Source organism: Lineus longissimus, chromosome 9 (genome assembly GCF_910592395.1).
Source record: "Lineus longissimus chromosome 9, tnLinLong1.2, whole genome shotgun sequence".
NCBI classification, from domain to species: domain Eukaryota; kingdom Metazoa; phylum Nemertea; class Pilidiophora; order Heteronemertea; family Lineidae; genus Lineus; species Lineus longissimus.
In genome coordinates this window covers 20,000,001-20,023,164 of record NC_088316.1, presented here as the reverse complement: position 1 = coordinate 20,023,164, position 23,164 = coordinate 20,000,001, and the positions used below count along the sequence as shown (strand labels likewise).

Here is a 23,164-nt window from a genome sequence, read left to right as displayed (position 1 = left end):
CGTCATGAGCACATTGAACTGCTTGTTAACCGTGCTGAATATGTACCGGCTACCACTCTCTCCATCATCACCGACGATATGTGCCGTACTCTTTGACCATCCAGGCACCAGTGGTTTTCAATATCCTCCGCCTCTCGATATGACAAAGGAGTATAAAAAGCCCGAAGTTCAGGATACTTTTTGACTGATTCTGATTGGGAAAGTCGCGGTCCGACACTAATACCTCTTTGCCGCAATGTAGCCTCGAAAATACTAGCTGCCGATTCCAACCATCCTCGGTAGTACTCGAACGCCCGGAATCAGTATGTGCTGCAGTTTAAAAAGTTTGGGTGCGGGATATGATACTGATAATAATGAAAATGTTGACATCCGTACATGGATGATCAGATAAAAGATTAGGAAGAAGAAAAAAAAAAGAGAGAACTGCGGCAGATTCATCGGGAGTCGAACCCGTGACCAGCCGGTCCACAGTCAAACACTCTCAGCACTGAACCATCCAGGCTTTCATACGGTAAGGGAGATTGCATTAGCCACTTATATGCGATATGCAAAAGAGCGCGCCGCAATTGTGACAAGGTCGCGCCGGTGGCAGAGTGATTCGCCGAAATAGTTCCAAGTAGTCGTATATTTCGATAGTTGTACAGATTTTTCTCAACATATCGTATCCATATACCTCAGTGATATAAAAGATTATGCTTGCAGTTGATTTAGCGTTTAAATGGCCTTTTAAAAAAAGTTTTTATGCATCGTGGTCAGCAGGGTCAGAGTCAATCAATGAATTGTTTTGAAAGACTCGGGCAGGGTCAAAAGAAATAGTTGTTGGCGCCGATGATGTCAGCAATATGGCGGATTCCGCCCCACCCGTAAGATTTCCTCTCATCACGTAATGAGCACATTGAACTGCTTGTTAACCGTGCTGAATATGTACCGGCTACCGCTTTCTCCATCATCACCGACGATATGTGCCGTACTCTTTAACCATCCAGGCACCAGTGGTTTTCGATATCCTCCGCCTCTCGATATGACGAAGGAGTATAAAATACCCGAAGCTCAGGATACCCTTTGACTAATTCTGATTGGAAAAGTCACCGTCCGACACTAATACCTCTTTGCCGCAATGTAGCCTCGAAAATACTAGCTGCCGATTCCAACCATCCTCGGTAGTACTCGAACGCCCGGAATCAGTATGTGCTGCAGTTTGAAAAGTTTGGGTGCGGGATATGATACTGATAATAATGAAAATGTTGACATCTGTACATGGATGATCAGATAAAAGAGTAGGAAGAAGAAAAAAAAAAGAGAGAACTGCGGCAGATTCATCGGGAGTCGAACCCGTGACCAGCCGGTCCACAGTCCAACACTCTCAGCACTGAACCGTCAAGACTTTCATGCGGTGAGGGAGATTTTATTGGCCACTTATATGCGATATGCAAAGGAGCGCGCCGCAATTGTGACAAGGTCGCGCCGGTGGCAGAGTGATTCGCCGAAATAGTTCCAAGTAGTCGTATATTTCGATAGTTGTACAGATTTTTCTCAACATATCGTATCCATATACCTCAGTGATATAAAAGATTATGCTTGCAGTTGATTTAGCGTTTAAATGGCCTTTTTTAAAAAGTTTTTATACATCGTGGTCAGCAGGGTCAGAGTCAATCAATGAATTGTTTTGAAAAACTCGGGCAGGGTCAAAAGAAATAGTTGTTGGCGCCGATGATGTCAGCAATATGGCGTATTCCGCCTCACCCGTAAGATTTGCTCTCATCACGTAACGAGCACATTGAACTGCTTGTTAACCGTGCTGAATATGTACCAGCTACCGCTCTCTCCATCATCACCGACGATATGTGCCGTACCCCTTTAACCATCCAGGCACCAGTGGTTTTCAATATCCTCCGCCCCTCGATATGACAAAGGAGTATAAAAAGCCCGAAGTTCAGGATACTTTTTGACTAATTCTGATTGGAAAAGTCACGGTCCGACACTAATACCTCTTTGCCGCAATGTAGCCTCGAAAATACTAGCTGCCGATTCCAACCATCCTCGGTAGTACTCGAACGCCCGGAATCAGCATGTGCGCTGCAGTTTAAAAAGTTTGGGTGCGGGATATGATACTGATAATAATGAAAATGTTGACATCCGTACATGGATGATCAGATAAAAGATTAGGAAGAAGAAAAAAAAAAGAGAGAACTGCGGCAGATTCATCGGGAGTCGAACCCGTGACCAGCCGGTCCACAGTCAAACACTCTCAGCACTGAACCATCCAGGCTTTCATACGGAAAGGGAAATTGTATTAGCCACTTATATGCGATATGCAAAAGAGCGCGCCGCAATTGTGAAAAGGTCGCGCTGGTGGCAGAGTGATTCGCCGAAATAGTTCCAAGTAGTCGTATATTTCGATAGTTGTACAGATTTTTCTCAACATATCGTATCCATATACCTCAGTGATATAAAAGATTATGCTTGCAGTTGATTTAGCGTTTAAATGGCCTTTTTTAAAAAGTTTTTATACATCGTGGTCAGCAGGGTCAGAGTCAATCAATGAATTGTTTTGAAAGACTCGGGCAGGGTCAAAAGAAATAGTTGTTGGCGCCGATGATGTCAGCAATATGGCGGATTCCGCCCCACCCGTAAGATTTGCTCTCATCACGTAATGAGCACATTGAACTGCTTGTTAACCGTGCTGAATATGTACCGGCTACCGCTCTCTCCATCATCACCGACGATATGTGCCGTACCCCTTTAACCATCCAGGCACCAGTGGTTTTCAATATCCTCCGCCTCTCGATGTGACGAAGGAGTATAAAAAGGCCGCAGCTCAGGATACCCTTTGACTAATTCTGATTGGAAAAGTCACCGTCCGACACTAATACTTCTTTGCCGCAATGTAGCCTCGAAAATACTAGCTGCCGATTCCAACCATCCTCGGTAGTACTCGAACGCCCGGAATCAGCATGTGCGCTGCAGTTTAAAAAGTTTGGGTGCGGGATATGATACTGATAATAATGAAAATGTTGACATGATCAGATAAAAGATTAGGAAGAAGAAAAAAAAAGAGAGAACTTATTCATCGGGAGTCGAACCCGTGACCAGCCGGTCCACAGTCCAACACTCTCAGCACTGAACCATCCAGGCTTTCATACGGTAAGGGAGATTGTATTAGCCACTTATATGCGATATGCAAAAGAGCGCGCCGCAATTGTGACAAGGTCGCGCCGGTGGCAGAGTGATTCGCCGAAATAGTTCCAAGTAGTCGTATATTTCGATAGTTGTACAGATTTTTCTCAACATATCGTATCCATATACCTCAGTGATATAAAAGATTATGCTTGCAGTTGATTTAGCGTTTAAATGGCCTTTTAAAAAAAGTTTTTATACATCGTGGTCAATAGGGTCAGAGTCAATCAATGAATTGTTTTGAAAGACTCGGGCAGGGTCAAAAGAAATAGTTGTTGGCGCCGATGATGTCAGCAATATGGCGGATTCCGCCCCACCCGTAAGATTTGCTCTCATCACGTAATGAGCACATTGAACTGCTTGTTAACCGTGCTGAATATGTACCGGCTACCGCTCTCTCCATCATCACCGACGATATGTGCCGTACCCCTTTAACCATCCAGGCACCAGTGGTTTTCAATATCCTCCGCCTCTCGATATGACAAAGGAGTATAAAAAGCCCGAAGTTCAGGATACTTTTTGACTGATTCTGATTGGGAAAGTCGCGGTCCGACACTAATACCTCTTTGCCGCAATGTAGCCTCGAAAATACTAGCTGCCGATTCCAACCATCCTCGGTAGTACTCGAACGCCCGGAATCAGTATGTGCTGCAGTTTGAAAAGTTTGGGTGCGGGATATGATACTGATAATAATGAAAATGTTGACATCCGTACATGGATGATCAGATAAAAGATTAGGAAGAAGAAAAAAAAAAGAGAGAACTGCGGCAGATTCATCGGGAGTCGAACCCGTGACCAGCCAGTCCACAGTCAAACACTCTCAGCACTGAACCATCCAGGCTTTCATACGGTAAGGGAGATTGTATTAGCCACTTATATGCGATATGCAAAAGAGCGCGCCGCAATTGTGACAAGGTCGCGCCGGTGGCAGAGTGATTCGCCGAAATAGTTCCAAGTAGTCGTATATTTCGATAGTTGTACAGATTTTTCTCAACATATCGTATCCATATACCTCAGTGATATAAAAGATTATGCTTGCAGTTGATTTAGCGTTTAAATGGCCTTTTAAAAAAAGTTTTTATACATCGTGGTCAGCAGGGTCAGAGTCAATCAATGAATTGTTTTGAAAGACTCGGGCAGGGTCAAAAGAAATAGTTGTTGGCGCCGATGATGTCAGCAATATGGCGGATTCCGCCCCACCCGTAAGATTTGCTCTCATCACGTCATGAGCACATTGAACTGCTTGTTAACCGTGCTGAATATGTACCGGCTACCGCTTTCTCCATCATCACCGACGATATGTGCCGTACTCTTTAACCATCTAGGCACCAGTGGTTTTCGATATCCTCCGCCTCTTGATATGACGAAGGAGTATAAAATGCCCGAAGCTCATGATACCCTTTGACTAATTCTGATTGGAAAAGTCACCGTCCGACACTAATACCTCTTTGCCGCAATGTAGCCTCGAAAATACTAGCTGCCGATTCCAACCATCCTCGGTAGTACTCGAACGCCCGGAATCAGTATGTGCTGCAGTTTGAAAAGTTTGGTGCGGGATATGATACTGATAATAATGAAAATGTTGACATCTGTACATGGATGATCAGATAAAAGAGTAGGAAGAAGAAAAAAAAAGAGAGAACTGCGGCAGATTCATCGGGAGTCGAACCCGTGACCAGCCGGTCCACAGTCCAACACTCTCAGCACTGAACCGTCAAGACTTTCATGCGGTGAGGGAGATTTTATTGGCCACTTATATGCGATATGCAAAGGAGCGCGCCGCAATTGTGACAAGGTCGCGCCGGTGGCAGAGTGATTCGCCGAAATAGTTCCAAGTAGTCGTATATTTCGATAGTTGTACAGATTTTTCTCAACATATCGTATCCATATACCTCAGTGATATAAAAGATTATGCTTGCAGTTGATTTAGCGTTTAAATGGCCTTTTTAAAAAGTTTTTATACATCGTGGTCAGCAGGGTCAGAGTCAATCAATGAATTGTTTTGAAAGACTCGGGCAGGGTCAAAAGAAATAGTTGTTGGCGCCGATGATGTCAGCAATATGGCGTATTCCGCCCCACCCGTAAGATTTGCTCTCATCACGTCATGAGCACATTGAACTGCTATTGAACCGTGCTGAATATGTAGGCGTCAAGATGTCCGACACCTTGACATTCCTTCCTCGCTTGTGCCTGTTTATTCTTGTGTGACTTCATGATGACCGATGTAAAACATAGAACATAATCACAATCGTCTCAAGGCTCGATATTGGTACTTTTCATCGCATGTTCTTATCACTACGGCTCAGTCCTGGTATCTCTGTTGTGTCAACACTAACGGTTGCCTATCACGTCGTCAATCAGACGCAGGGATCAGGCGTAAGTTGTTGGGCAATCAGTCAGTACTTACCAAGATTTGTAGCCATAATCAAACGACCAGGGGTCAGCTAGCTTATCCGCAATCAACCAGAGATGGGAACCTTTTAGTTCCTTATCCAGTTCTGCCATTATCAAAGGGGATTTGCAGGACCTACTAATGAAAATAATCAACAGTCTTCCCTTGTTTGTTGGCTGGGAAAGCCTAGCGTGTTCAGTGGAAATCTCCAACGGGACGCGCTGGCTCCTACCCCTTCTCAACTGTCGAGATGAAGCCATATCTGCACGGCCCAATTTGTACCGCGACAATCATCATCACAGCCACGGACGTGTCAGTGTCACAACCTGGTCAACTACTCAAGCAATTTTATTGATTAATGGCCAACAGCCACTTATTCACCGACTGGGCATCGTATCCGGTACAATCAATCATAATTGGGAACAATTTGTCTTATTGTCGCCGGCCGGCAGCCTACTCTTGATGAATCTTGCAGTCAGAATGTCAACGCGAGTGGTCAACAGTCAGAAGGCACTGAGAGCCTGGCTCAGAGCTAATTGATTCACGGCCCAGTTGTGATCAAATTGTGGACCCCGAAACTCTCATCTGCACGGCTTTCATCTTTCAAAATATTGACGTTCACTGACTTCAAAGAAGCATCGACTGTAAATAGAACGACGATCCATTAAATTCATTCCATAAAACCATGATGCCCTTGAAGCAAAAGAACAGTTCATTCTAATTCACTCAAGAGCCTGAACTTTGTAAAGGTCGCGTGGGTTTATATTGAAATCATATTGAACTGTCCCCATGATCAAAGCCCTGGGCTGACGAGAATTCTAATGATGATTACTGCTTCAAGAGATGCTTATTTGGTTCTCATGGGTCCCAGTGTCGCCAGCTATGTTGGGTGTCTATAACTGGGGGTTGCTTGGCGATAACCAAGTTCCTATTGGCCCCGGTGTCGCCAGCTAAGGAGTTGAGGAGTTCTACCCTCAAGCTGAGGAGTTCTACCCTCAGTCAAGCCAGGTTGTAACTTTGCATGGTGAACATTGCTCTCATGACCATAGAGTTGCATCGGTCAAAAGTCAGTCCTGCCTGCCTGACGAGGAAAGAAAGGAAAGCTTGATTCTGGTATAAAATGTACTAATAATCTATTTTGCTGAAGAAAGAAAAGAGAACGTCCTTCATGCAGGTGTAACGTTTTTGTATATTTCCGTTTCTGGCCTCCTGGTCTCCCTCATTGACTTTGTTAACAATGGGGTGGGGTGGGTGGGTGGGTGGGTGGTGGGGGGGGGGGGGGGGGGTGACACATTTCTCTCCCCTCTCAAGCCGTCTTTTGTGTGGAAACACTGCCAACAATTTGGAGAACAACCAAAATCGTTACACTAGCCTGAATTTGAACTGTGTGCATTCTCATACTGCTATTGTAATCACCATTCCGTTGAAGGTTCCCGAGAAGGCCCGTTGATCTGCCTCAAAGGCCTTGTACCGCGGCGGTGTCTCTTATGGACTCAGTTGAAACAAGCCCATGATGGTCACACAAGCACCATTATGTCCCTGATTAGCTCTGCTGCTAAAATGCCCTTGGTGGCCTCTTGTGCACTGTTATGTTCCAGATGGGCTCCGTGCCATGTCTGGTGGCCTCATAGCAACGCTTTCTCTGATGGACCTCATGAGTCTCATTATAGAGGCTGGGATTGTCGTGAACACGAACCCCTCGGGGTTATGATAAGTCTATGCGGCGTTGGCCAGACTGACAAGCCGTAAGATCCTCTCATGTCGTAATGTTCACCAGGAACTGTCTCAAACCTACACCGCTGAATCAAAACCACCAAGAATACAAAGGTCACATAACGCGCTAACGCCTCAAGCGGACAACTGCGCTTACCTATCCCGAAGGAAATTACCTTCCCCACAAGGTTACGCTTTAAGCCATTGTGAGAATCAAGGAAGCGCTCTGGTCGGAATTTCTTTGGCTCATCCCAGAATGATTCGTCCATATTTGCGCTGTGGAGATTCGGAATGACCATCGTATTTTCCGGAATGACGTACTGTTGTATTTTTACGGATTTGGTTGTGTAATGAGGCAGGCAAAGCGGTATAATGGACGCCAGCCGGTTAATTTCTGTCAGAGTTGCTTCCGTGTACGGCATTTTTGGTAGCTGGTCATGCTGCGGAACACCATCGGTGCCGAAGTGGTCAACAATTTCCTGATAAAGAGATTCCTGGGCATCGGGGTTAAGAGCGAGGAATAGGAAGCCCCATCGCATGTAGGTCGGGAGAGTATCACTCCCTGCGCCTACCAATTCCTCAATGCAATTCAAAATGTCGTCATCCGTTACCCCAACGGCGGCCTTGACCTCAGACGTCATCGACCTCGTTTTGGAAATCATCAAATCGAGGGCGTCGCGGAGATGACTCTCGTCAAATGTATCTAAATGTTTTTTCTTGGCCCTGGCGTCGACCCTATGCCACAGCGACATGGTGTGATGGAAACGAGCCATTTTCTTTCTCATAAAGAACCGTGTCCAGGGCAAGAGATTCACGATGTTATCGTGGCCTTGGAACTCTAAAAAATCCCTGAAATATTTACGATATTGCATGAAATCTTCGTCCTCATAAATCGTGCCCTGCATTCCGTAGCCCGTCTCGTAGATAAAACTCCCCACGTGGAGGGAGACAGGGGAATAGATGTCGGACGGCACGCCGTTCAGACCTAGCAAACATGCCGCCAGTGCCTTCGCATCTTGTAAAGCCGTCTGGTGAACATCCCCTGCCTCCTTTCGCAACACCCTCCTCACGCAGTCCATGGTACTCTTCCGCATCGTCAAATAACGCGAATTGTACTGGCAGAAACCCAAGCCAGGACCGCGATCTTTCATATTGAACTGGAACGAATAAAATGGAGGACGGCTACTCGTACTCTCTGTATTCTCCCCCAAAACATGGCGGAGATTGTCCAAACCGTTCACAACAACTGCAGTCCATTGCCCCAACTTTACGGAGTAAATGTCACCATACTTTTCACGTAAATTTGTAAATGTTATCTGAGGATGCGGCCCTAGCCATGGAAGGTATCCGACAATTGGGTAGCCCCATGGGCCACCGGGAAAGCGCCGACTGGTGACCAGATTCTGAACAAGATGCACGACCATGCAGACGACAGCCACGCTCACCAGGATGACGGTGAGATCCATGTTGACCAGGCACGTGATCTGCAAAGATAGAAAAGAACACATGTCAGCCTCAAAAGCAGAATGTCATTCAGGAATCTCAGCGGCTCTGGTGTAACTAACTTCCTGGCGTGTTGTCCAAGCAGACGTGCTGAAGCCTGCTTCGAGATTCCTAGAAAAACACAGATTATTTTGGGAAGGCTTGTTTTTCCCGCAAGTACTGCAAAATAAGATAGAAAAGGAGTGTAGCCAGGCCTCCCCTGCTCCCGATAACAACACTATGTTCAAAGAAATTGTAAAAGGAAGCAAACATTTCGATCCGAATGTTACCGCTTGCACAATTCCTCTAAGCCTTGATCTCTAATTAGGGATCGTATGAGCAGCTGCCGGCTATGTTGATGTTCGTTTGAGTGATGTTGTTTCAATGAAATGGAAATGGAGTTCACCGCCCGATCCTTGTAGCTCGACGCACAAAGTTATAAGTCATTACATTAAGTTTGCATAGAGCATCATCGGCTCGTGTCCTGCAACGAGACCAGACGATACTTGACTCGAGTTAACAACACATAAACTTGGCCGGGATGAAGACCAATGGAATGACACTTCATCTTGTTGTTTCAATATTCATCCATCAGTAGAGAGAGGCAGCTTGAGTGGCCGAGATTATGGATAGACCCAGGCTGTCTGTGATGGGACTTATTGTCGGCTATATAATGGACAATCTAGGGACTGAACATGATAGCTGAGGTGTTTCTCGATTGCTTCCGCCTCGTACAGCTGATGGTATCGCAAGCGCTACATGTGTTTTTCAACTGGTACATGACCCGCGTGGTTGTAACATAGATCCATTAGAGTTCCGCGCTGCAAACTCGTCCTTCAACTGGTTCACTATGATAATAGCTCTTATATCAATAATCGTTATTTTCATCAGGTATAATGATGTCGACATTGGGTTCCTTCCAGGACACCATTGGAATGTATTCCAAACGCTGCAAGGCGATTGAGCTTGCTTCTGCAATACTAACGATGTATTTCCATTAAAAAAATGTTTTAGACATTCGCTTATAAAAGGTCAACATTGTGATCGTCGTCTGCATCATTTGAATAAAAAAAACGCAATTGAAATGGAAATGCACCTTATACATGTATATTCCCTTTGATCCCGGATAACATCACCTAAAGAGGAAGAGCTACTTCAACCTACCTCAAAGTGTGGGCTAATGTGGTTATCCATCCTGATGAATGAGATTACTTGGAAAGTCAATCCTTTTATTGAACGTCTTCTTTCTCATGGTTACGTTAAAGGAAGGATGTGCAAGTGTGCCTCGATCGAGCTCTACATAGAAGTGTTCTTGCTACTGGCTCACTTGAGCCTCGATGACGTTGGAGGGTTCTTGTCTCATCATATCAATGTTTTATTCAGATAAATCTCGTATTACTTCTCTTCGTTTCTGTTACCCTCGGACATGAGACAATCAACATCGATTGACATTTGACTGTATGGGTGATATATTCAATGAAAGACTTCATACAACTGAGCTTCTATCTAAGTCAGGTCACGTCAGCTCAAGGTCTTGTAAGCGCTATCTATCAGTAATTGATCAATCATTTCCTTGGGCTGAGGCCGTTCATGCCAGGCTTTTATACCATGAATGGACCGTGCGAATTTGTCCTTTTGTAAAGTCTAACGGATGACCCGCTTCTTCGTATGATCTGCTCTAAAACGAGATATAATTACCTGACAGAGGGCAATAACCTCTGTGCTTCATTATAACTTTGGTCCGATTTTTGGCCTTGGACAGACCCCGATCACACGAATGTCGCGCAAGTGCTGGCGTTTTGACTGTATAGCTGTTACTTGGCGAGACCCCTCCGAAGTGCAAGAGTATTTGCAGTTGGGGTTGTTTTGTGCTGGTAATCGCCATCATCTTCTTCAATACGCTGGTAGTTAGTAGTCATCATCAGGGTCTCCATAGCCAGGACATAACGTCATCTTCTTGGACATTGTTTAATGGCAACAGTTCACATTCGAAAACCTAAAAAAAGGTCTGCATAACTTGCCAGATAGTCGAATAAGACATACATGTACTTTCATCAGGCGTAAATGGTCCACAGACTTTTGTACTTTTGAAACGCTCACCGCTCACTGAAATATTTATGGCAAGACACTGAATGCGCAGTTCCTTCTCCCGAACATGAGTCGAAGCGGTCGTTTAATCCACAACGTGATGCAATGCGTCACTTGACGTATGATTAGCAACGATCAAGGATGTTCATTCAAAGTAAGTTTTCATGCTGAAAGAATGTGATAGAAGCATCTCTCCCCGGCATATCTCTCGCTCTTTTCAAATCGATTCACTTCCAGAATTAGTTGATGCTTGTTTACAGCAAGGACATCGATCCTTCACACAGCTGAATACAAGGACTCGACCGCTTAATTAACAACAGCTCGACAAGGCTTCAGTAAATCATTAAATAGTGCTGAAGGACACCGTGTGCTGACATATGGGGTGATATGAATAGAGACTAGCAAATGCTTTTACTTCAATTTTGTACAGAAAGGCCTAGTGTAAATGTACATGGAGTTTTAGATAAGAGCATTTGCTAGTCTTTATTCATATCACCCATGGTATTTGAAAATGGATCTAAGTGGATCAGTTTTAAGTTCACAGCCCGAGTTTGGTTACCGTACGGTTATTATGTTGTTTTAATTTTCACATAGCGTCTCTGTGACATGTCGTGTGAAATCAAGGACACTGGCGCAGGAAGGTCTACCATGTCCGCGGTCCCTGTGTCCGTCTCCTTAGTTCCTATTGTGGCGATTGGACGAAAGTATCAAGTTAGACACAAGACCATTTAGAACGAAATTATTCTCTTACCTTATTCACTAGGGTTTATGAAATCAATAAGTTACGGGAATCCTGTACAGCGCCAACTATCTTCAATAGAATATCGCCAGCAGTATCAGCATCAGTCACATGGTAACACAACGAAAACCCGCACGTACAGAGATAAGCTTGTTGGTTACTATCTCCCTGCCAACTGCACATTGGTGATCCTCCCAATGTACTGCACTATAAAAGTGCTACCGGATCAATAGCGAGAACAAACAAGTAGCGAACTTGAGGTACTTTGCCCACGGTAACCTGGCCTTCACCTACAGTGGAGGGGCTGATCTTTAATTTATTCATTTGATAACACCATTTTATCCAGAGCAATGTATAAAGCTCATATCCCTGCTAGATATTATTATAATATTGATTAAAATGACATTGATCAACAACTGTGGCAACGATTCAATATCCGCACAACAAAATTACAAGCGCAGCTTCATCTTATCATCTTATCACTTTATCATGTTTGATATGATTATGTTCTTTATTTGTTACACCATCATCACGTACGATGTGCTCACAAATGGAGTTAGAAATATCATTCTGAGCCATTCAAATAGAAACAGCGAAGAACTAAATGCGTTTGTACTTACATTGGGAAAGCCGCAGAAGATCATCTGCAGCCGACAGGCTTAGAAACAGCACGAGTCTCGTGTGAAGATTTTAGTATATTTTGTCCCTCTCAGATAGGTATATCTCCTGTATATTCTCAAAACATAACACAGTTTGATGTCGGATTGACGAATGTTCACCCGTAGCCAGCTCGTGTGGGAATAGGTCGTCAGCGTAAGGGTAAACACTATGAAATGGCAAGGAACACCACGACTGGAGATTCGAATCGGAGTTTCCAAAGGATCTTTGAATGAGAACCTTTCCAAGTGATAGTCCAAGCGGAAGAAGATGGTAGTTGTCATTGGTGGTCGATATAAGTTATAACAAAACACATCGGTGCGCTCTTGACGGTGCTACCCGCATAGCGATCATGTCATCACTCATTAAGAGAAAGCAATATCACCAGACAAATGTGAGGTATAAGGCTCATAACGATCATTGTTCTTGCAGGATAATAGTTACAATGTTCTTATAATGTAACAATAAGGATTTGACAACATTCATGAAGGTGAAACTACAATGTATAGATACTCCATTTGTTGCCAATGCGACACACCAGAACTCATCCAAAACCCAACTTTGGTCCGCAAGGCCTCCGAACCGATTCGAGAAGGGTTGATTTTGTCATCTTTTCAAGGCGCGATACAACCAACTTTATATAATCGCTAGTCATTTCGGATACTTTTGGCTAACCATTACAACTGCTTCTTCTTTCCTCTCAAATGAAATGATGCGGGGGAGGTAGCCGAACTTCTAAGGCGTCTATGTTCTCGTTAATGGATGACAACCGATTTGTAGTCTTCTTCACAGTGCGAAGTCGTAGAAAGGGCATTTTGGTTGTCCACACATTAACTAGAATTGAACGTTCTCATTGCTGTATTAGTGGTAACTACTGGTGCTGCTCCAATCGCCCAGATGGAAGCAGCAGGGAGCGCCAAAGGAAAGCAGATCAATAGGTTCTCGCAAAAGCTCGCTTTGGATACGAGAATGCCCGTGATTATGGAGTAGTGAAACCAACGGATATGTCATCAAAAGTTGGCTAATATGCAGCTTAAAATCTCACTTAGTCTAAAATAGACTAATAATTCGTTTGTGGCTATCGAAGGTGAGTGGTTTTATTTACATATTGTTTAAATTGATGCTAGAATAGCGTGCTATTTGAGTCTTTTTTCGTCAATTGTGATGTTGTTGATAACGCATCGCAGCTCGATTGTACCAGCCATTCAGGTTTTATTCCTGTCGTGGCTGTTTTAGAGTTGACAGAAAAGCTATGTGCAAACTGTTTCAAACCTGAAGGCCAGCGTCCAAATAAAAGGTCAAGCCGTGGTTTTGATATTTAGAACTATGAGGATGGCTGTGTTGGTAATAAATATCGCCCTGTACGGAACGGACAGGCGGCATGTTAGGCCTATAGTACATCTAAAGGAATGTTCTTTATCCCTTTCACTTGAAAAATACCTCGTCTTGAAACTCTTGACTAGAATTGAGCGTACTAATAAACCCATCCCTGTTTCAGAAGCAACGGTAGGATGTTGAAGCAAATATTCCTGCTCATGAGGTCAGTACAACGCAACTAAATGTGTTTTTGATCGTCCCTTTCTACACAGAGAATCTGAAGTGGCCACTAAATCGTGGGGCCCATTAATACTTTTACTCCACCCAAAATAATTTTGAAGAAGACACTTAAGCGTTAGCTCCCCATAAGCTATTAAGAAGAAGTCAGGGCAAGTAAACTCAATGGACGCTTAGCACTGGATCTGTATCGCGGCATAACATGTAGATAATCTGTTCCATCGTGTATGTTCAGGAAAAACACTAGAGGCGATTCGCGTTAATTCATGTTACGCGGTACATTTTCAGTATTCTTGGAGGCGTCTGGCTCCAGCAGACTCCAAGCCCAAAAGGCACAACCAGGAAACCCTCCCCGGAAAGTCCCTCCATGTTGAAGATGATTCAGTTTCTGGAGGCGGAGGGCTATGACAACAGGCAGAAACCCCATTGGCATACCGCAGGTTGGTTATCGCTTCATCACATCTTTCTCTTCAACACGACAAAGACATTTGACCATGCATTTGGAAAGAAATGTGCCTAACTGGTCGGTTACAGGAAGTTGCGAGAGATCAGTTCTGAAGAAGCCACTGAGTGGAATCAATAGTATATCCACAGGAAAGATAGATTTCTAGTGTTCCCTTTCAAGTAGTGATGTGCTCTAACATAACTGACTTTGTCGTTTCCAGATAATCGCACAGTGGTTGAGGTTTTGATGATATTAAACAGTATTACATCGATTGATGAAATAAAGATGGTGAGTACCCTACTAATGACTTCATGCCCAAAGCTGTGGTGCATCAATGGGCTGGTTACGAAGGCTGGTCATTAAAACCAAATTGAAGCTGTGTCGTCAGCTGAGGTTGATCTAGTGTTTATGCACCTCAATTTAAGCTTTGTTGCCGTCAGAACGTCAAAGGTTTGTCTCTAGAATGACTTCTCAACTGTTCTTGCCTGAAAAGGTTTGATATAACAGAAACTCAGAAGCTAAGCCACTCGGTACTTCCAACTGACTTGAATGGCCAAGCGAAGCGCAGTGCACGGTCCTCGGTTGCGGAATAGGCCTTGGAGCGAATGTCATAAACGCTTTGAGACAGTTGTACAGCATTTAAGCGCGATAACATACACTTCTCTATGTAACGCTGGTATCTCTTTCATATTTCTCTCTCAGGATCTTGATCTCGACATGTTTGTGATGAGACAATGGCGGGACTCACGACTGGTGAACATCACCGAGACTCCACCGGACAAGAACATTCTAGTATTCGGGGAAATGGAAGATAGACTCTGGGTGCCCAACTTCTACTTTGTAAACAGCAAGACTGCTCGCTATCACAATGTGACAACCTTGAACCAGGAGACGTACATTGAAGTATCTACGGGGACGGTCTACATGAATGTCAGGTAAGATAGAGCTTAAAGACACACGTTTAAAAGAAAACCTCATTAGAAGGCAAAGACCCAAGTCATGGCTGTGGTGCGGAAATGATGATGATGATGATGATGAATACTGATGAAATTACATACAGTAAGACGCTCGCATCATTCGCATCATTCCCATCTCACGTCACCCTTTACGAATCAAGTCGACCAATAAGGTAATGTTACTCTTGCCAACGAACTGATTTCCTTGTTTCAGAGTTACAGTTAAAGTGCGCTGCCCGATGCAGCTTTGGAACTTCCCAATGGACAATCAGACATGTGAGCTCAACATCCAATCAGGTATTTGTAACTTTATTCCGTCTTCACATGGAGCCATTTCAGCTCCAGATGCAACACAAAGCAACCCTGAATCCGAGCTGGTCTGACGACTGGGGAAGCAAATGCTAGTTAGTTCCGAAGACCAACAAGGCATCTCCTGGTCAATATGATAGTCACATTCCTTTGAGGATGAGAAGCGCCTGTTTTATTCAGATATCAACGGCTTATCTCCCAACGTTACATCTATCATAAGTTATAAGAAGTAATACTAAGTATTCATTGGTTACCCTGTCCCTTAATTTCTTTTAGATGTCCATGACGGTGAAGTTGTTTACAAATGGGTAGATGTTGACCCAGTGTCCGTTAACAGTGATGTCACACTGCCAAAGTTCAATCTTCTCCGACTTCCGGAGCCGGAGGAGTGTATGAGCACGCGACGACAGAACCTCGCAGGTGAGTTATAAAAGTAGGGCTAGGATATCGTAATAGAACGAAAGAAACTGCGTGTGTGTTAGAAAGGTACAAATGGTCTGTGAGGTGTTTTCGTTGAATAACCAAACTAACATATGTTGGTGGAGTAACCGTTGCATTTAAAAAAGGAAAAAAAACTTATTTTAGCGACTGAGAATAAGGTGTCCACTTTTGTGTCTAAATCACCAAAAAGGGTAAGAAATCTCGACAGACATATTCGTGTAGTGGTTAAAAATTTCGACAGAATGGCTCAACCAGACTCCTTCAGCCTTTTGCCTTTCACATCAAGGAACCAAGAAATTCAATCGAAAAGTTCACACCAGCATAAACATCGCTGCTCACATCCCCAAACCTCTCTACATTGCTCTAGTCATACTTGAGATCTCGATATTACTTCATGTCCTAACGATTTTTATTCAGATTGGAAATCAAAAGAGCTGAATATGATAGGTTCGACTTGACCATTACAGTGTGACATTGCACCCTTTAGTCTTCATGACCTATTGGAATGAGCTAGATTGTCTCCCGCATAGGAATGCTATCGCTCTCTCTCATAAGATGTTGGCATATCATGCCATTTGTTTGCTATACATTATTCGTTGCTGACTTATCGGCAATGTGCATCCGCCCTAAACTCTCCGCAAAACGCTAGATTGGCATGTAATTGTTCCTTGCTGACCGACAAGGTCAAGCAGATTTCAGAATGCTGAAAATATCCCACTTTTAGCCTCTCCCAAGCTTTATAGGTTTATCGTTTGAAATCTAATAACTGTCATTCGTTTTTCTTTATTGGCTCACCTCGTGAGCCTATGCGATGACCTGGCGCCCGTCGTCGTCGTCTTCCACTGGTGGCGTATGTTAGCGCGGCACGTTTCGAAACCGCTTGAGGTCTAATTTGGCAAGCGGCCATCTTGGAAACCATTTTTAGCTCAGTTTTGTGACGGAATCGAACAGCCATGACCTACTCATAAAACCGAAGTTTTACCAGAAAATTACTCGTCTCCATTTTCTGATCTTCTTTCTGAGCCTCTCCGTCTGTCTATATGCGATCATCTTACAAAACTTTTCATACCCTTACCAAAACCATCGTATCCTGATTATAAGGGATCCTCTTAGACTCTCTCGACCCTACATTCTTCAAACATTAATGTAATCTGAAAATGTGTGAAACCATATTTTTTAAATCATATTTTTTGATTGATATTATAGATAAAAGTAGTAAGGCGCCTGGTAAGGACTCTTTTTTCTCAAAATAGACAGGTTTTTTATGCTCAAAATGTGTAATTTGTGGCAGAATCGGTGTATAAAACACTTTGTCGAAAGTCTACAGAATTCGGCATCACCTATTGACATTGAAAGCAGCACCCGTTTAATCAATCCCTGGCTAAGAGACAGTAGTTGGAAAGGTTCCTCGCGAGTGTCCTGTTATTCGTTGTCTCTAATAATGTTTATGATCTGTAGACTAGCCGACACTTCTAGTGCTTCTTGAAGGCTTCTGGATCCTAAAACACAGTCAGTTCCTTTGGTAATACATTCCAGAGCCGTGCAGTTCTGTGTACCTGTGCGAAATCAAAGATCTCCGCGGTGGTCATTTAGCGTTATATATAATAGCTTACGAGATCATCTATGTGGTTCTTATGTTCATATTTCAGTTGGGGACAAGGCCCGCTACAGCTGCCTCAAGCTGAACATCCACATTGTGAGGCAGTTCGGCTACTACCTGATCCAGATCTACATCCCCAGTATCTGCCTGGTCATGATGTCCTGGGTCTCATTTTGGCTGACAGTGGAGTCGACCCCAGCCAGAGCATCGGTTGGGGTCATAACCGTGCTCACCATCACCACAATGAGCGGCGGCGCCAGCCAGACAAGCCCAAAGGTCTCCTATCTAAAGGCCCTCGACATCTGGTTCTTGACCATCACCGGATTCGTGTTTTCTGCATTCTTCGAATTCGCCATCGTGAATACTGTGTATAGGACGACACGCAAGAAGAAGCTACGCAATCTGCAGGTACGAAAAGCACACATTCGATCGGTTGGTTTAATTCTATAGGCTGCCCTGGTGACACAGTAATGAGGGTTTCTGAATGGGCAATGTGACAATGAATTGATGAATTGATCTTCAATCGCCGTTATCGTTCGTTGGGTCACAAAAGGTCGTAGGTGACATTCTTTGACCCGTTCAACATATCCCCATGTGAAAGACACTTACGATCTTTTCTTTCTCAAGGAACTTTATGAACCGTTGCCGGTAGACCTCTTCATGTCAGTCTTAATGTTTCTTTCAAATCTCTTCCAGAAAAGGCGACAGAAGTTGGCTGACCAGCGCCTCGCCGCAAACCAGGCGAACGCCAACCAGATTCGCAACAACATCTACACCCGGCATGATGACAACCCTTCCGATGACAATGCGGTCAGCGGGTTGTTGCTGACACAACCACTTGAGCAACCTGCAGTGTGCCCAACGCCCCCGGAGCTACCGATCCTCCAGGCCATGAACGGGTCATCGGAGGCACCTCTACTCGACTGGGAAGACCACTTGGATGAGAATATCGGGTGTTGCTGTTGCTCGAAATCTGCGGAAGCCATTGATATTACGGCACGATGGCTGTTCCCAGCGGCGTTTATTGTATTTAACGCCATCTATTGGAGGTTATATGGCAGCTACACAGCTTTCGGAGACTGGGACAATATTAGTGAGAATATTGGAGGAAACAGTTCCGAGCCTCAGGTTCGCTATGGGGTATTCTTTGATTAGGTATTAGGAGATTGGTCAAATAATGGACTCTTGAAGAAAAGATGCCACGATAAGTTGTGTTAGTTCTTAATATTTCAAAGAAGGGATACAAAAAGAGGTGTGGCTGATCGGTTCAATCAACATTTATTTCATGTCCAATACATGCTTTGTCAGCGGTTTAAATAAATCAGTATTTGTCATTCTTATTTGAGATTTTTGAGTTTTATATCCTCGTCCACCATTCCGTTCTAGCTTCCGTCATGCGAAGGTTATATAAACTGAGGAAACGTATACTGTACGCGCATACATGAATCACCAGAATTGACACACTGGAGGGTCCATCGGCTGTCTTTCAGAGGAAGCCTGCGCCACAGTATTGCTCAGCTAGCGATACAGCATCCCTTTCAAGTACGGGTATATGTTTGACATTCGGTGCTGAAGGATCTGAGCCAACCTACGATTGCCAGCAGATGTTCTTTATGGGAGGAAATGTCCCCTTCAATAGGTGATAATTCCCTACCTCACGTTTCGTGTCCGGTAGTGATAATCACCTATGTCCCTGTGTCCGGTTCACATTTAGGGACATCCCAATGGAACACGCCCACGATCATATTGCTCTCCTTACAGATTACTACTTCAGGCGGAAAGTCTTCCGCCACATTCAATTAGCAAGCTGGCGCAATTTCAACTTCTACGACCCCCGGCTTTCTCTTATCTCCGGCCAACATAGCTCATCAAATGGTAACTATATTGCCGTGGGCTATGGATTGACCATAAGAGGGACTCCATTAGAGCGAGTCGTACGCCGTAACACCTGCAATCGTGATGGATTCATTTCCTCGCAGATGCTGGAGAGAAATATACTTTACGTTCGTGACTGTCTGAGAAAGGGACATTGACTGTTTCTACCGGGTGTTTAACATAGAAGGTGAAGTGAACACACTTGCGTGCACATTCAAGATGGAGAACACATGTTGAAGTTCAGCATCGTGGTCAAGTCGCTAATTCATTCAACTAGTGTTGTTGGTGGTGTGTGGGTTTTGAAGACCTTAGTTGCACATCATCTTAATACCTGAGGTACGTGTTAGCGTTCGGACTGTCAGCGTGGTAAGACCGATGTTCAAAATCCAACTCGGCTCCTCTGCAGTCGTATGTTCGCCTGGCAGTTAGGCCGAGACTCTCTGTGAGGGCGAACTCTCTCTTACGACGTAGGTTTCCTCTGCTGGAGGGCTAGTCATCTTCAAGGCAAAAACAGCAAGTAAAATTCAATGAGCAGACGAACCGACAAACGGTATCTCGCATTTGTCCATTCCTGTCCATAACGCCACTTGCCAATATCCACCAGCATGAAAAATTCATGTAACACGATCATGTCAATATTGTTTTTCATCCGCTGATGAAAACCTGGCACAGGGGGTAAAAATGGTAAGCGTCAGTCTCTGCCATGTTCCCATCATCTGGCGGTGATCATATATCTGACGGAACAACGTGCCTGGGTTTCACTTATGGTGCGTCTGAAATGAACCCGAGCTTCTGGCAAAAACATTGGTGTAGCGTAGATAAAGGAGAAAGAGGCAGTTTAGTCAGTTTTGATGCTGATGCCGCCTCTTTTCAACAGCGGCGGTGCAATGGCAGTAAACGAGAGACGAGTATTAGAGACATCGAAATATCTTATTAACCTTATCTTGACGTCGCTTATGTCAGTTCCAAGAAACGAAACAGGGACATCTAGAAGAAAAAAGATCTTGTACATTTCACTTTCCAAACGTGGTGATGTGATTGCAGGGAACGAGATACCAGTCCTATTCAGATAAAAACCATTTGGAAAGCGATGACAAGTGTCCTTTATCTTGTTGTCACTAATGTTCAAGACACAGATGGTGTATAAAGATATCATTGAGGCCGTTTGCTGCTGGAACCGACCCAGAGCTTTACTTGATAACGGGATTGCAGCGAATAGGATTCGAATGCTATCGAAGCGATGAAGATGTATCATTTCGAAAGCGAAGCTCGAAGCGTCTCACATTTATCCTGTCATCCTGACATGCCCGATATATGACTCAAATGAAAATATACTTCAATTACATGGTGTTTCTGGGAAGTTATGATTAACAAATTAGTGTACTCGTACAGCTACATGAAAGGCGGGTGTGGAGTAATGGTGTTCCACTAAAACTGTCAGGGATGTTTTCTATGTGAATAGGTTGATGACAAGAAAATTACAGGAATCATTCTGGCTTCGAGCCCAGTGAAGGTGTTTTTTTATCTGGTGCTATCGCTACTGGTCTATTGTCCTCAATGATGGACATTTTAGGTTTGATCAAATATAGACGAGCCTGCTCTTTTCATCAAAACGTCGATACTTGGTTTCATTGAATTATCGGAACGTCACATCCAATTTAACTGCGGTCCGTCTAGCATGCCAGCCGTGACTAGGAATGGTCACAACCAATCAATCCCCTGATATCCAATATTTCACAGCTGTTCAAGTTGTCAAACAGTAACAATATGTAGGATTGATCGCACTGTCAAATCCCCACAACATATTTCCAAAGGTGTGTCCCATTCACATCTCAAGGAAATTTGCTCCAAACCCCCGGCCATAACGCTCCGGGACCAAATTAAATGGAAATTGGTGATAGTTATTAATTTGTTTTTTTCTGAGGTTTGAACTGCGGCTGGTGAAATGAAAACGCATATAATACATGTATATTCGACATATTCGAATGCGCCTAGTGTTTTTTTCGTGATAAAATTTCCCAGGCACTAATGCCGATGCGGTTTGCATAAAATATCATTCCGACAATGAGCTGCAACGAGAGCTACTGCTACGGTAGGAATTGCCGGTCATGCTTTAATCTGACTGACCTAGATAATATGACCCTAACCGTTTCCTCGTCCACAGTCCATCACACCCTGCTCAAGATGTAGCCCTTTACATGGCCTCGCTACGCTGTATAACGCTACGCTGTACAACGCTACGCTGGGACGAGGTATTGGTCTAAGATGTACATGATAACTGGGTCATTGTTCCGGTATTGTCTTCGGCTGGTCCTCGGCCATTTGGTAAGGGTATTTTGGTTTTTAATTTCTATGAGCACATTTTTGAACTTGTTGGAACTTGTTTTATAGACTTATTGAGATAAGTTCCCCCTGTGCTATAGGTGAGTTGATTAAAGAGAATATGAACCAAGTGTGTATGTAAGCATCAGTTCATGTGTAATAGCGATGCTGTAGTGCTAGTTACATGCATTGTTGTCCGTGCACGTGGTCAGTTTCCACTTCCAGTCCACTGCGTTACATCTTAAGAGTATACATTCAATGGGAAACTTTAGGTCTACTTGCTCTGACATAGACACTGGGGCAAGGGACTACAGTCTTGACTCTCTTCCCACAGACACTTATTGATCTTGTTCATATTATGATATTGAGACTCAGAACTGTTGGGAAGAGTCAGGAATTTGAGCCAGGCTAGATGATCCAGAGAGACGATCCTGGGTTCTATCAGAGATTGAACCTGTGCCCTATTGCATCAACCACTAGGCTATTAGGCTAGGAGGCTGCTCATAGTCATAGGGGAACCCGCTTAACGAGGTGTATTCAAATACTCAGCAAATCTGATAGACCAAGCACAATCCATCTCAGAATACGACTCATCCTGAAGAACAAGGGCCATACCGTAAAGGAAATTACCCATTAAAGCTGACATGCTTGCATAAACGCCCCACCACCAAACGACCAACTGCACTTGAAACAGCGACTGGTCTCTCGTGAAAAGAAAAAATGAAAAATATTCCTCGAGCGGTTGACATGTAGCCTAGGCCTACATGTACAATTATTGTAGATGAGATATCGGTATCGGTTCACCTTTGCAAGCTGAACACAGGTTAATGTTTAATACATGAACATGTAGTTTACAATTGTTATTATTCACTTTATACTGCTACTGCATATGAACACCTGGCATGTTATATGATTAAATGGCTAACACTATCAGCAGGATTGGTCGTCTACTAAAAAATAATGTGATGATGATGATGGTTTTCATGATACTTATAATGTCATAATCTGAAAGAGGATCAAGAGAACTGCTGACATTTGCGCATAGCTACCATTATCTTAGTCCATTCAATTTGAAGCATCAGAAAAAAGATAATATCTCACTGTTGTTTAAAAAAATCACAAGCTCATGTAAAAGAACCCCACTCATCCGCTGCGGTTGCTAGTATAATGGGTTGAGCAGCTGACCGTTTGACTGCCCTGCTTGCTGAGTCTGTTCTCAGACTAATGAGGGTAACCTTTCATTTGTTATCAACTTTGCAGTTTCATTTTGACTCTGCAATCTGGTGAACATTTTGGTTATGAAGAAAAGTGGTAAGAAACCGTCACAATACAAGTGATTATTTTAAAATGTTTAGAAAAGCATGGTGTATTCGTTTCACACACAAAGTTATCGTCATATGAGAAGACCTTATGT

General features: G+C 43.8%; 2 protein-coding genes across 3 annotated transcripts; one reads left to right on the top strand and one right to left on the bottom strand.

The window, feature by feature from the left end:
• Positions 1–6,851: 6,851 nt before the first annotated feature.
• LOC135493599 (cytochrome P450 1A1-like) lies at positions 6,852–10,002 on the bottom strand. The gene is made up of 2 exons (XM_064781057.1): positions 9,929–10,002; positions 6,852–8,766 (listed from the first exon to the last, which is right to left on the bottom strand). The coding sequence occupies exons 1-2, from the start codon at positions 9,956–9,958 to the stop codon at positions 7,234–7,236; spliced, it is 1,563 nt and encodes a 520-aa protein (XP_064637127.1). The 5' UTR covers positions 9,959–10,002; the 3' UTR covers positions 6,852–7,233.
• A 3,192-nt stretch (positions 10,003–13,194) lies between these two features.
• On the top strand, positions 13,195–18,893 carry LOC135493949 (glycine receptor subunit alphaZ1-like). 2 transcript variants are annotated; one of them, XM_064781636.1, is made up of 10 exons: positions 13,195–13,335; positions 13,747–13,788; positions 14,091–14,242; positions 14,468–14,535; positions 14,950–15,182; positions 15,418–15,500; positions 15,789–15,932; positions 17,160–17,180; positions 17,603–17,961; positions 18,250–18,893. In XM_064781636.1, the coding sequence occupies exons 2-10, from the start codon at positions 13,760–13,762 to the stop codon at positions 18,706–18,708; spliced, it is 1,548 nt and encodes a 515-aa protein (XP_064637706.1). In that variant the 5' UTR covers positions 13,195–13,335; positions 13,747–13,759; the 3' UTR covers positions 18,709–18,893. The 2 variants fall into 2 exon arrangements, with proteins under 2 accessions (XP_064637706.1, XP_064637707.1); XM_064781637.1 differs by lacking the exon at positions 17,160–17,180.
• The last annotated feature ends 4,271 nt before the right edge of the window (positions 18,894–23,164 follow it).

Coding starts and splice junctions, on each gene's coding strand:
- LOC135493599 (XM_064781057.1), bottom strand. CDS start 9,958: ATGGATAACCACATTAGCCCACACTTTGAG. Junction 8,767..9,928: donor ACATTAGCCCACACTTTGAG/GTAGGTTGAAGT, acceptor CTATCTTTGCAG/ATCACGTGCCTGGTCAACAT.
- LOC135493949 (XM_064781636.1), top strand. CDS start 13,760: ATGTTGAAGCAAATATTCCTGCTCATGAG. Junction 13,789..14,090: donor CAAATATTCCTGCTCATGAG/GTCAGTACAACG, acceptor GTACATTTTCAG/TATTCTTGGAGGCGTCTGGC. Junction 14,243..14,467: donor ACCCCATTGGCATACCGCAG/GTTGGTTATCGC, acceptor TGTCGTTTCCAG/ATAATCGCACAGTGGTTGAG.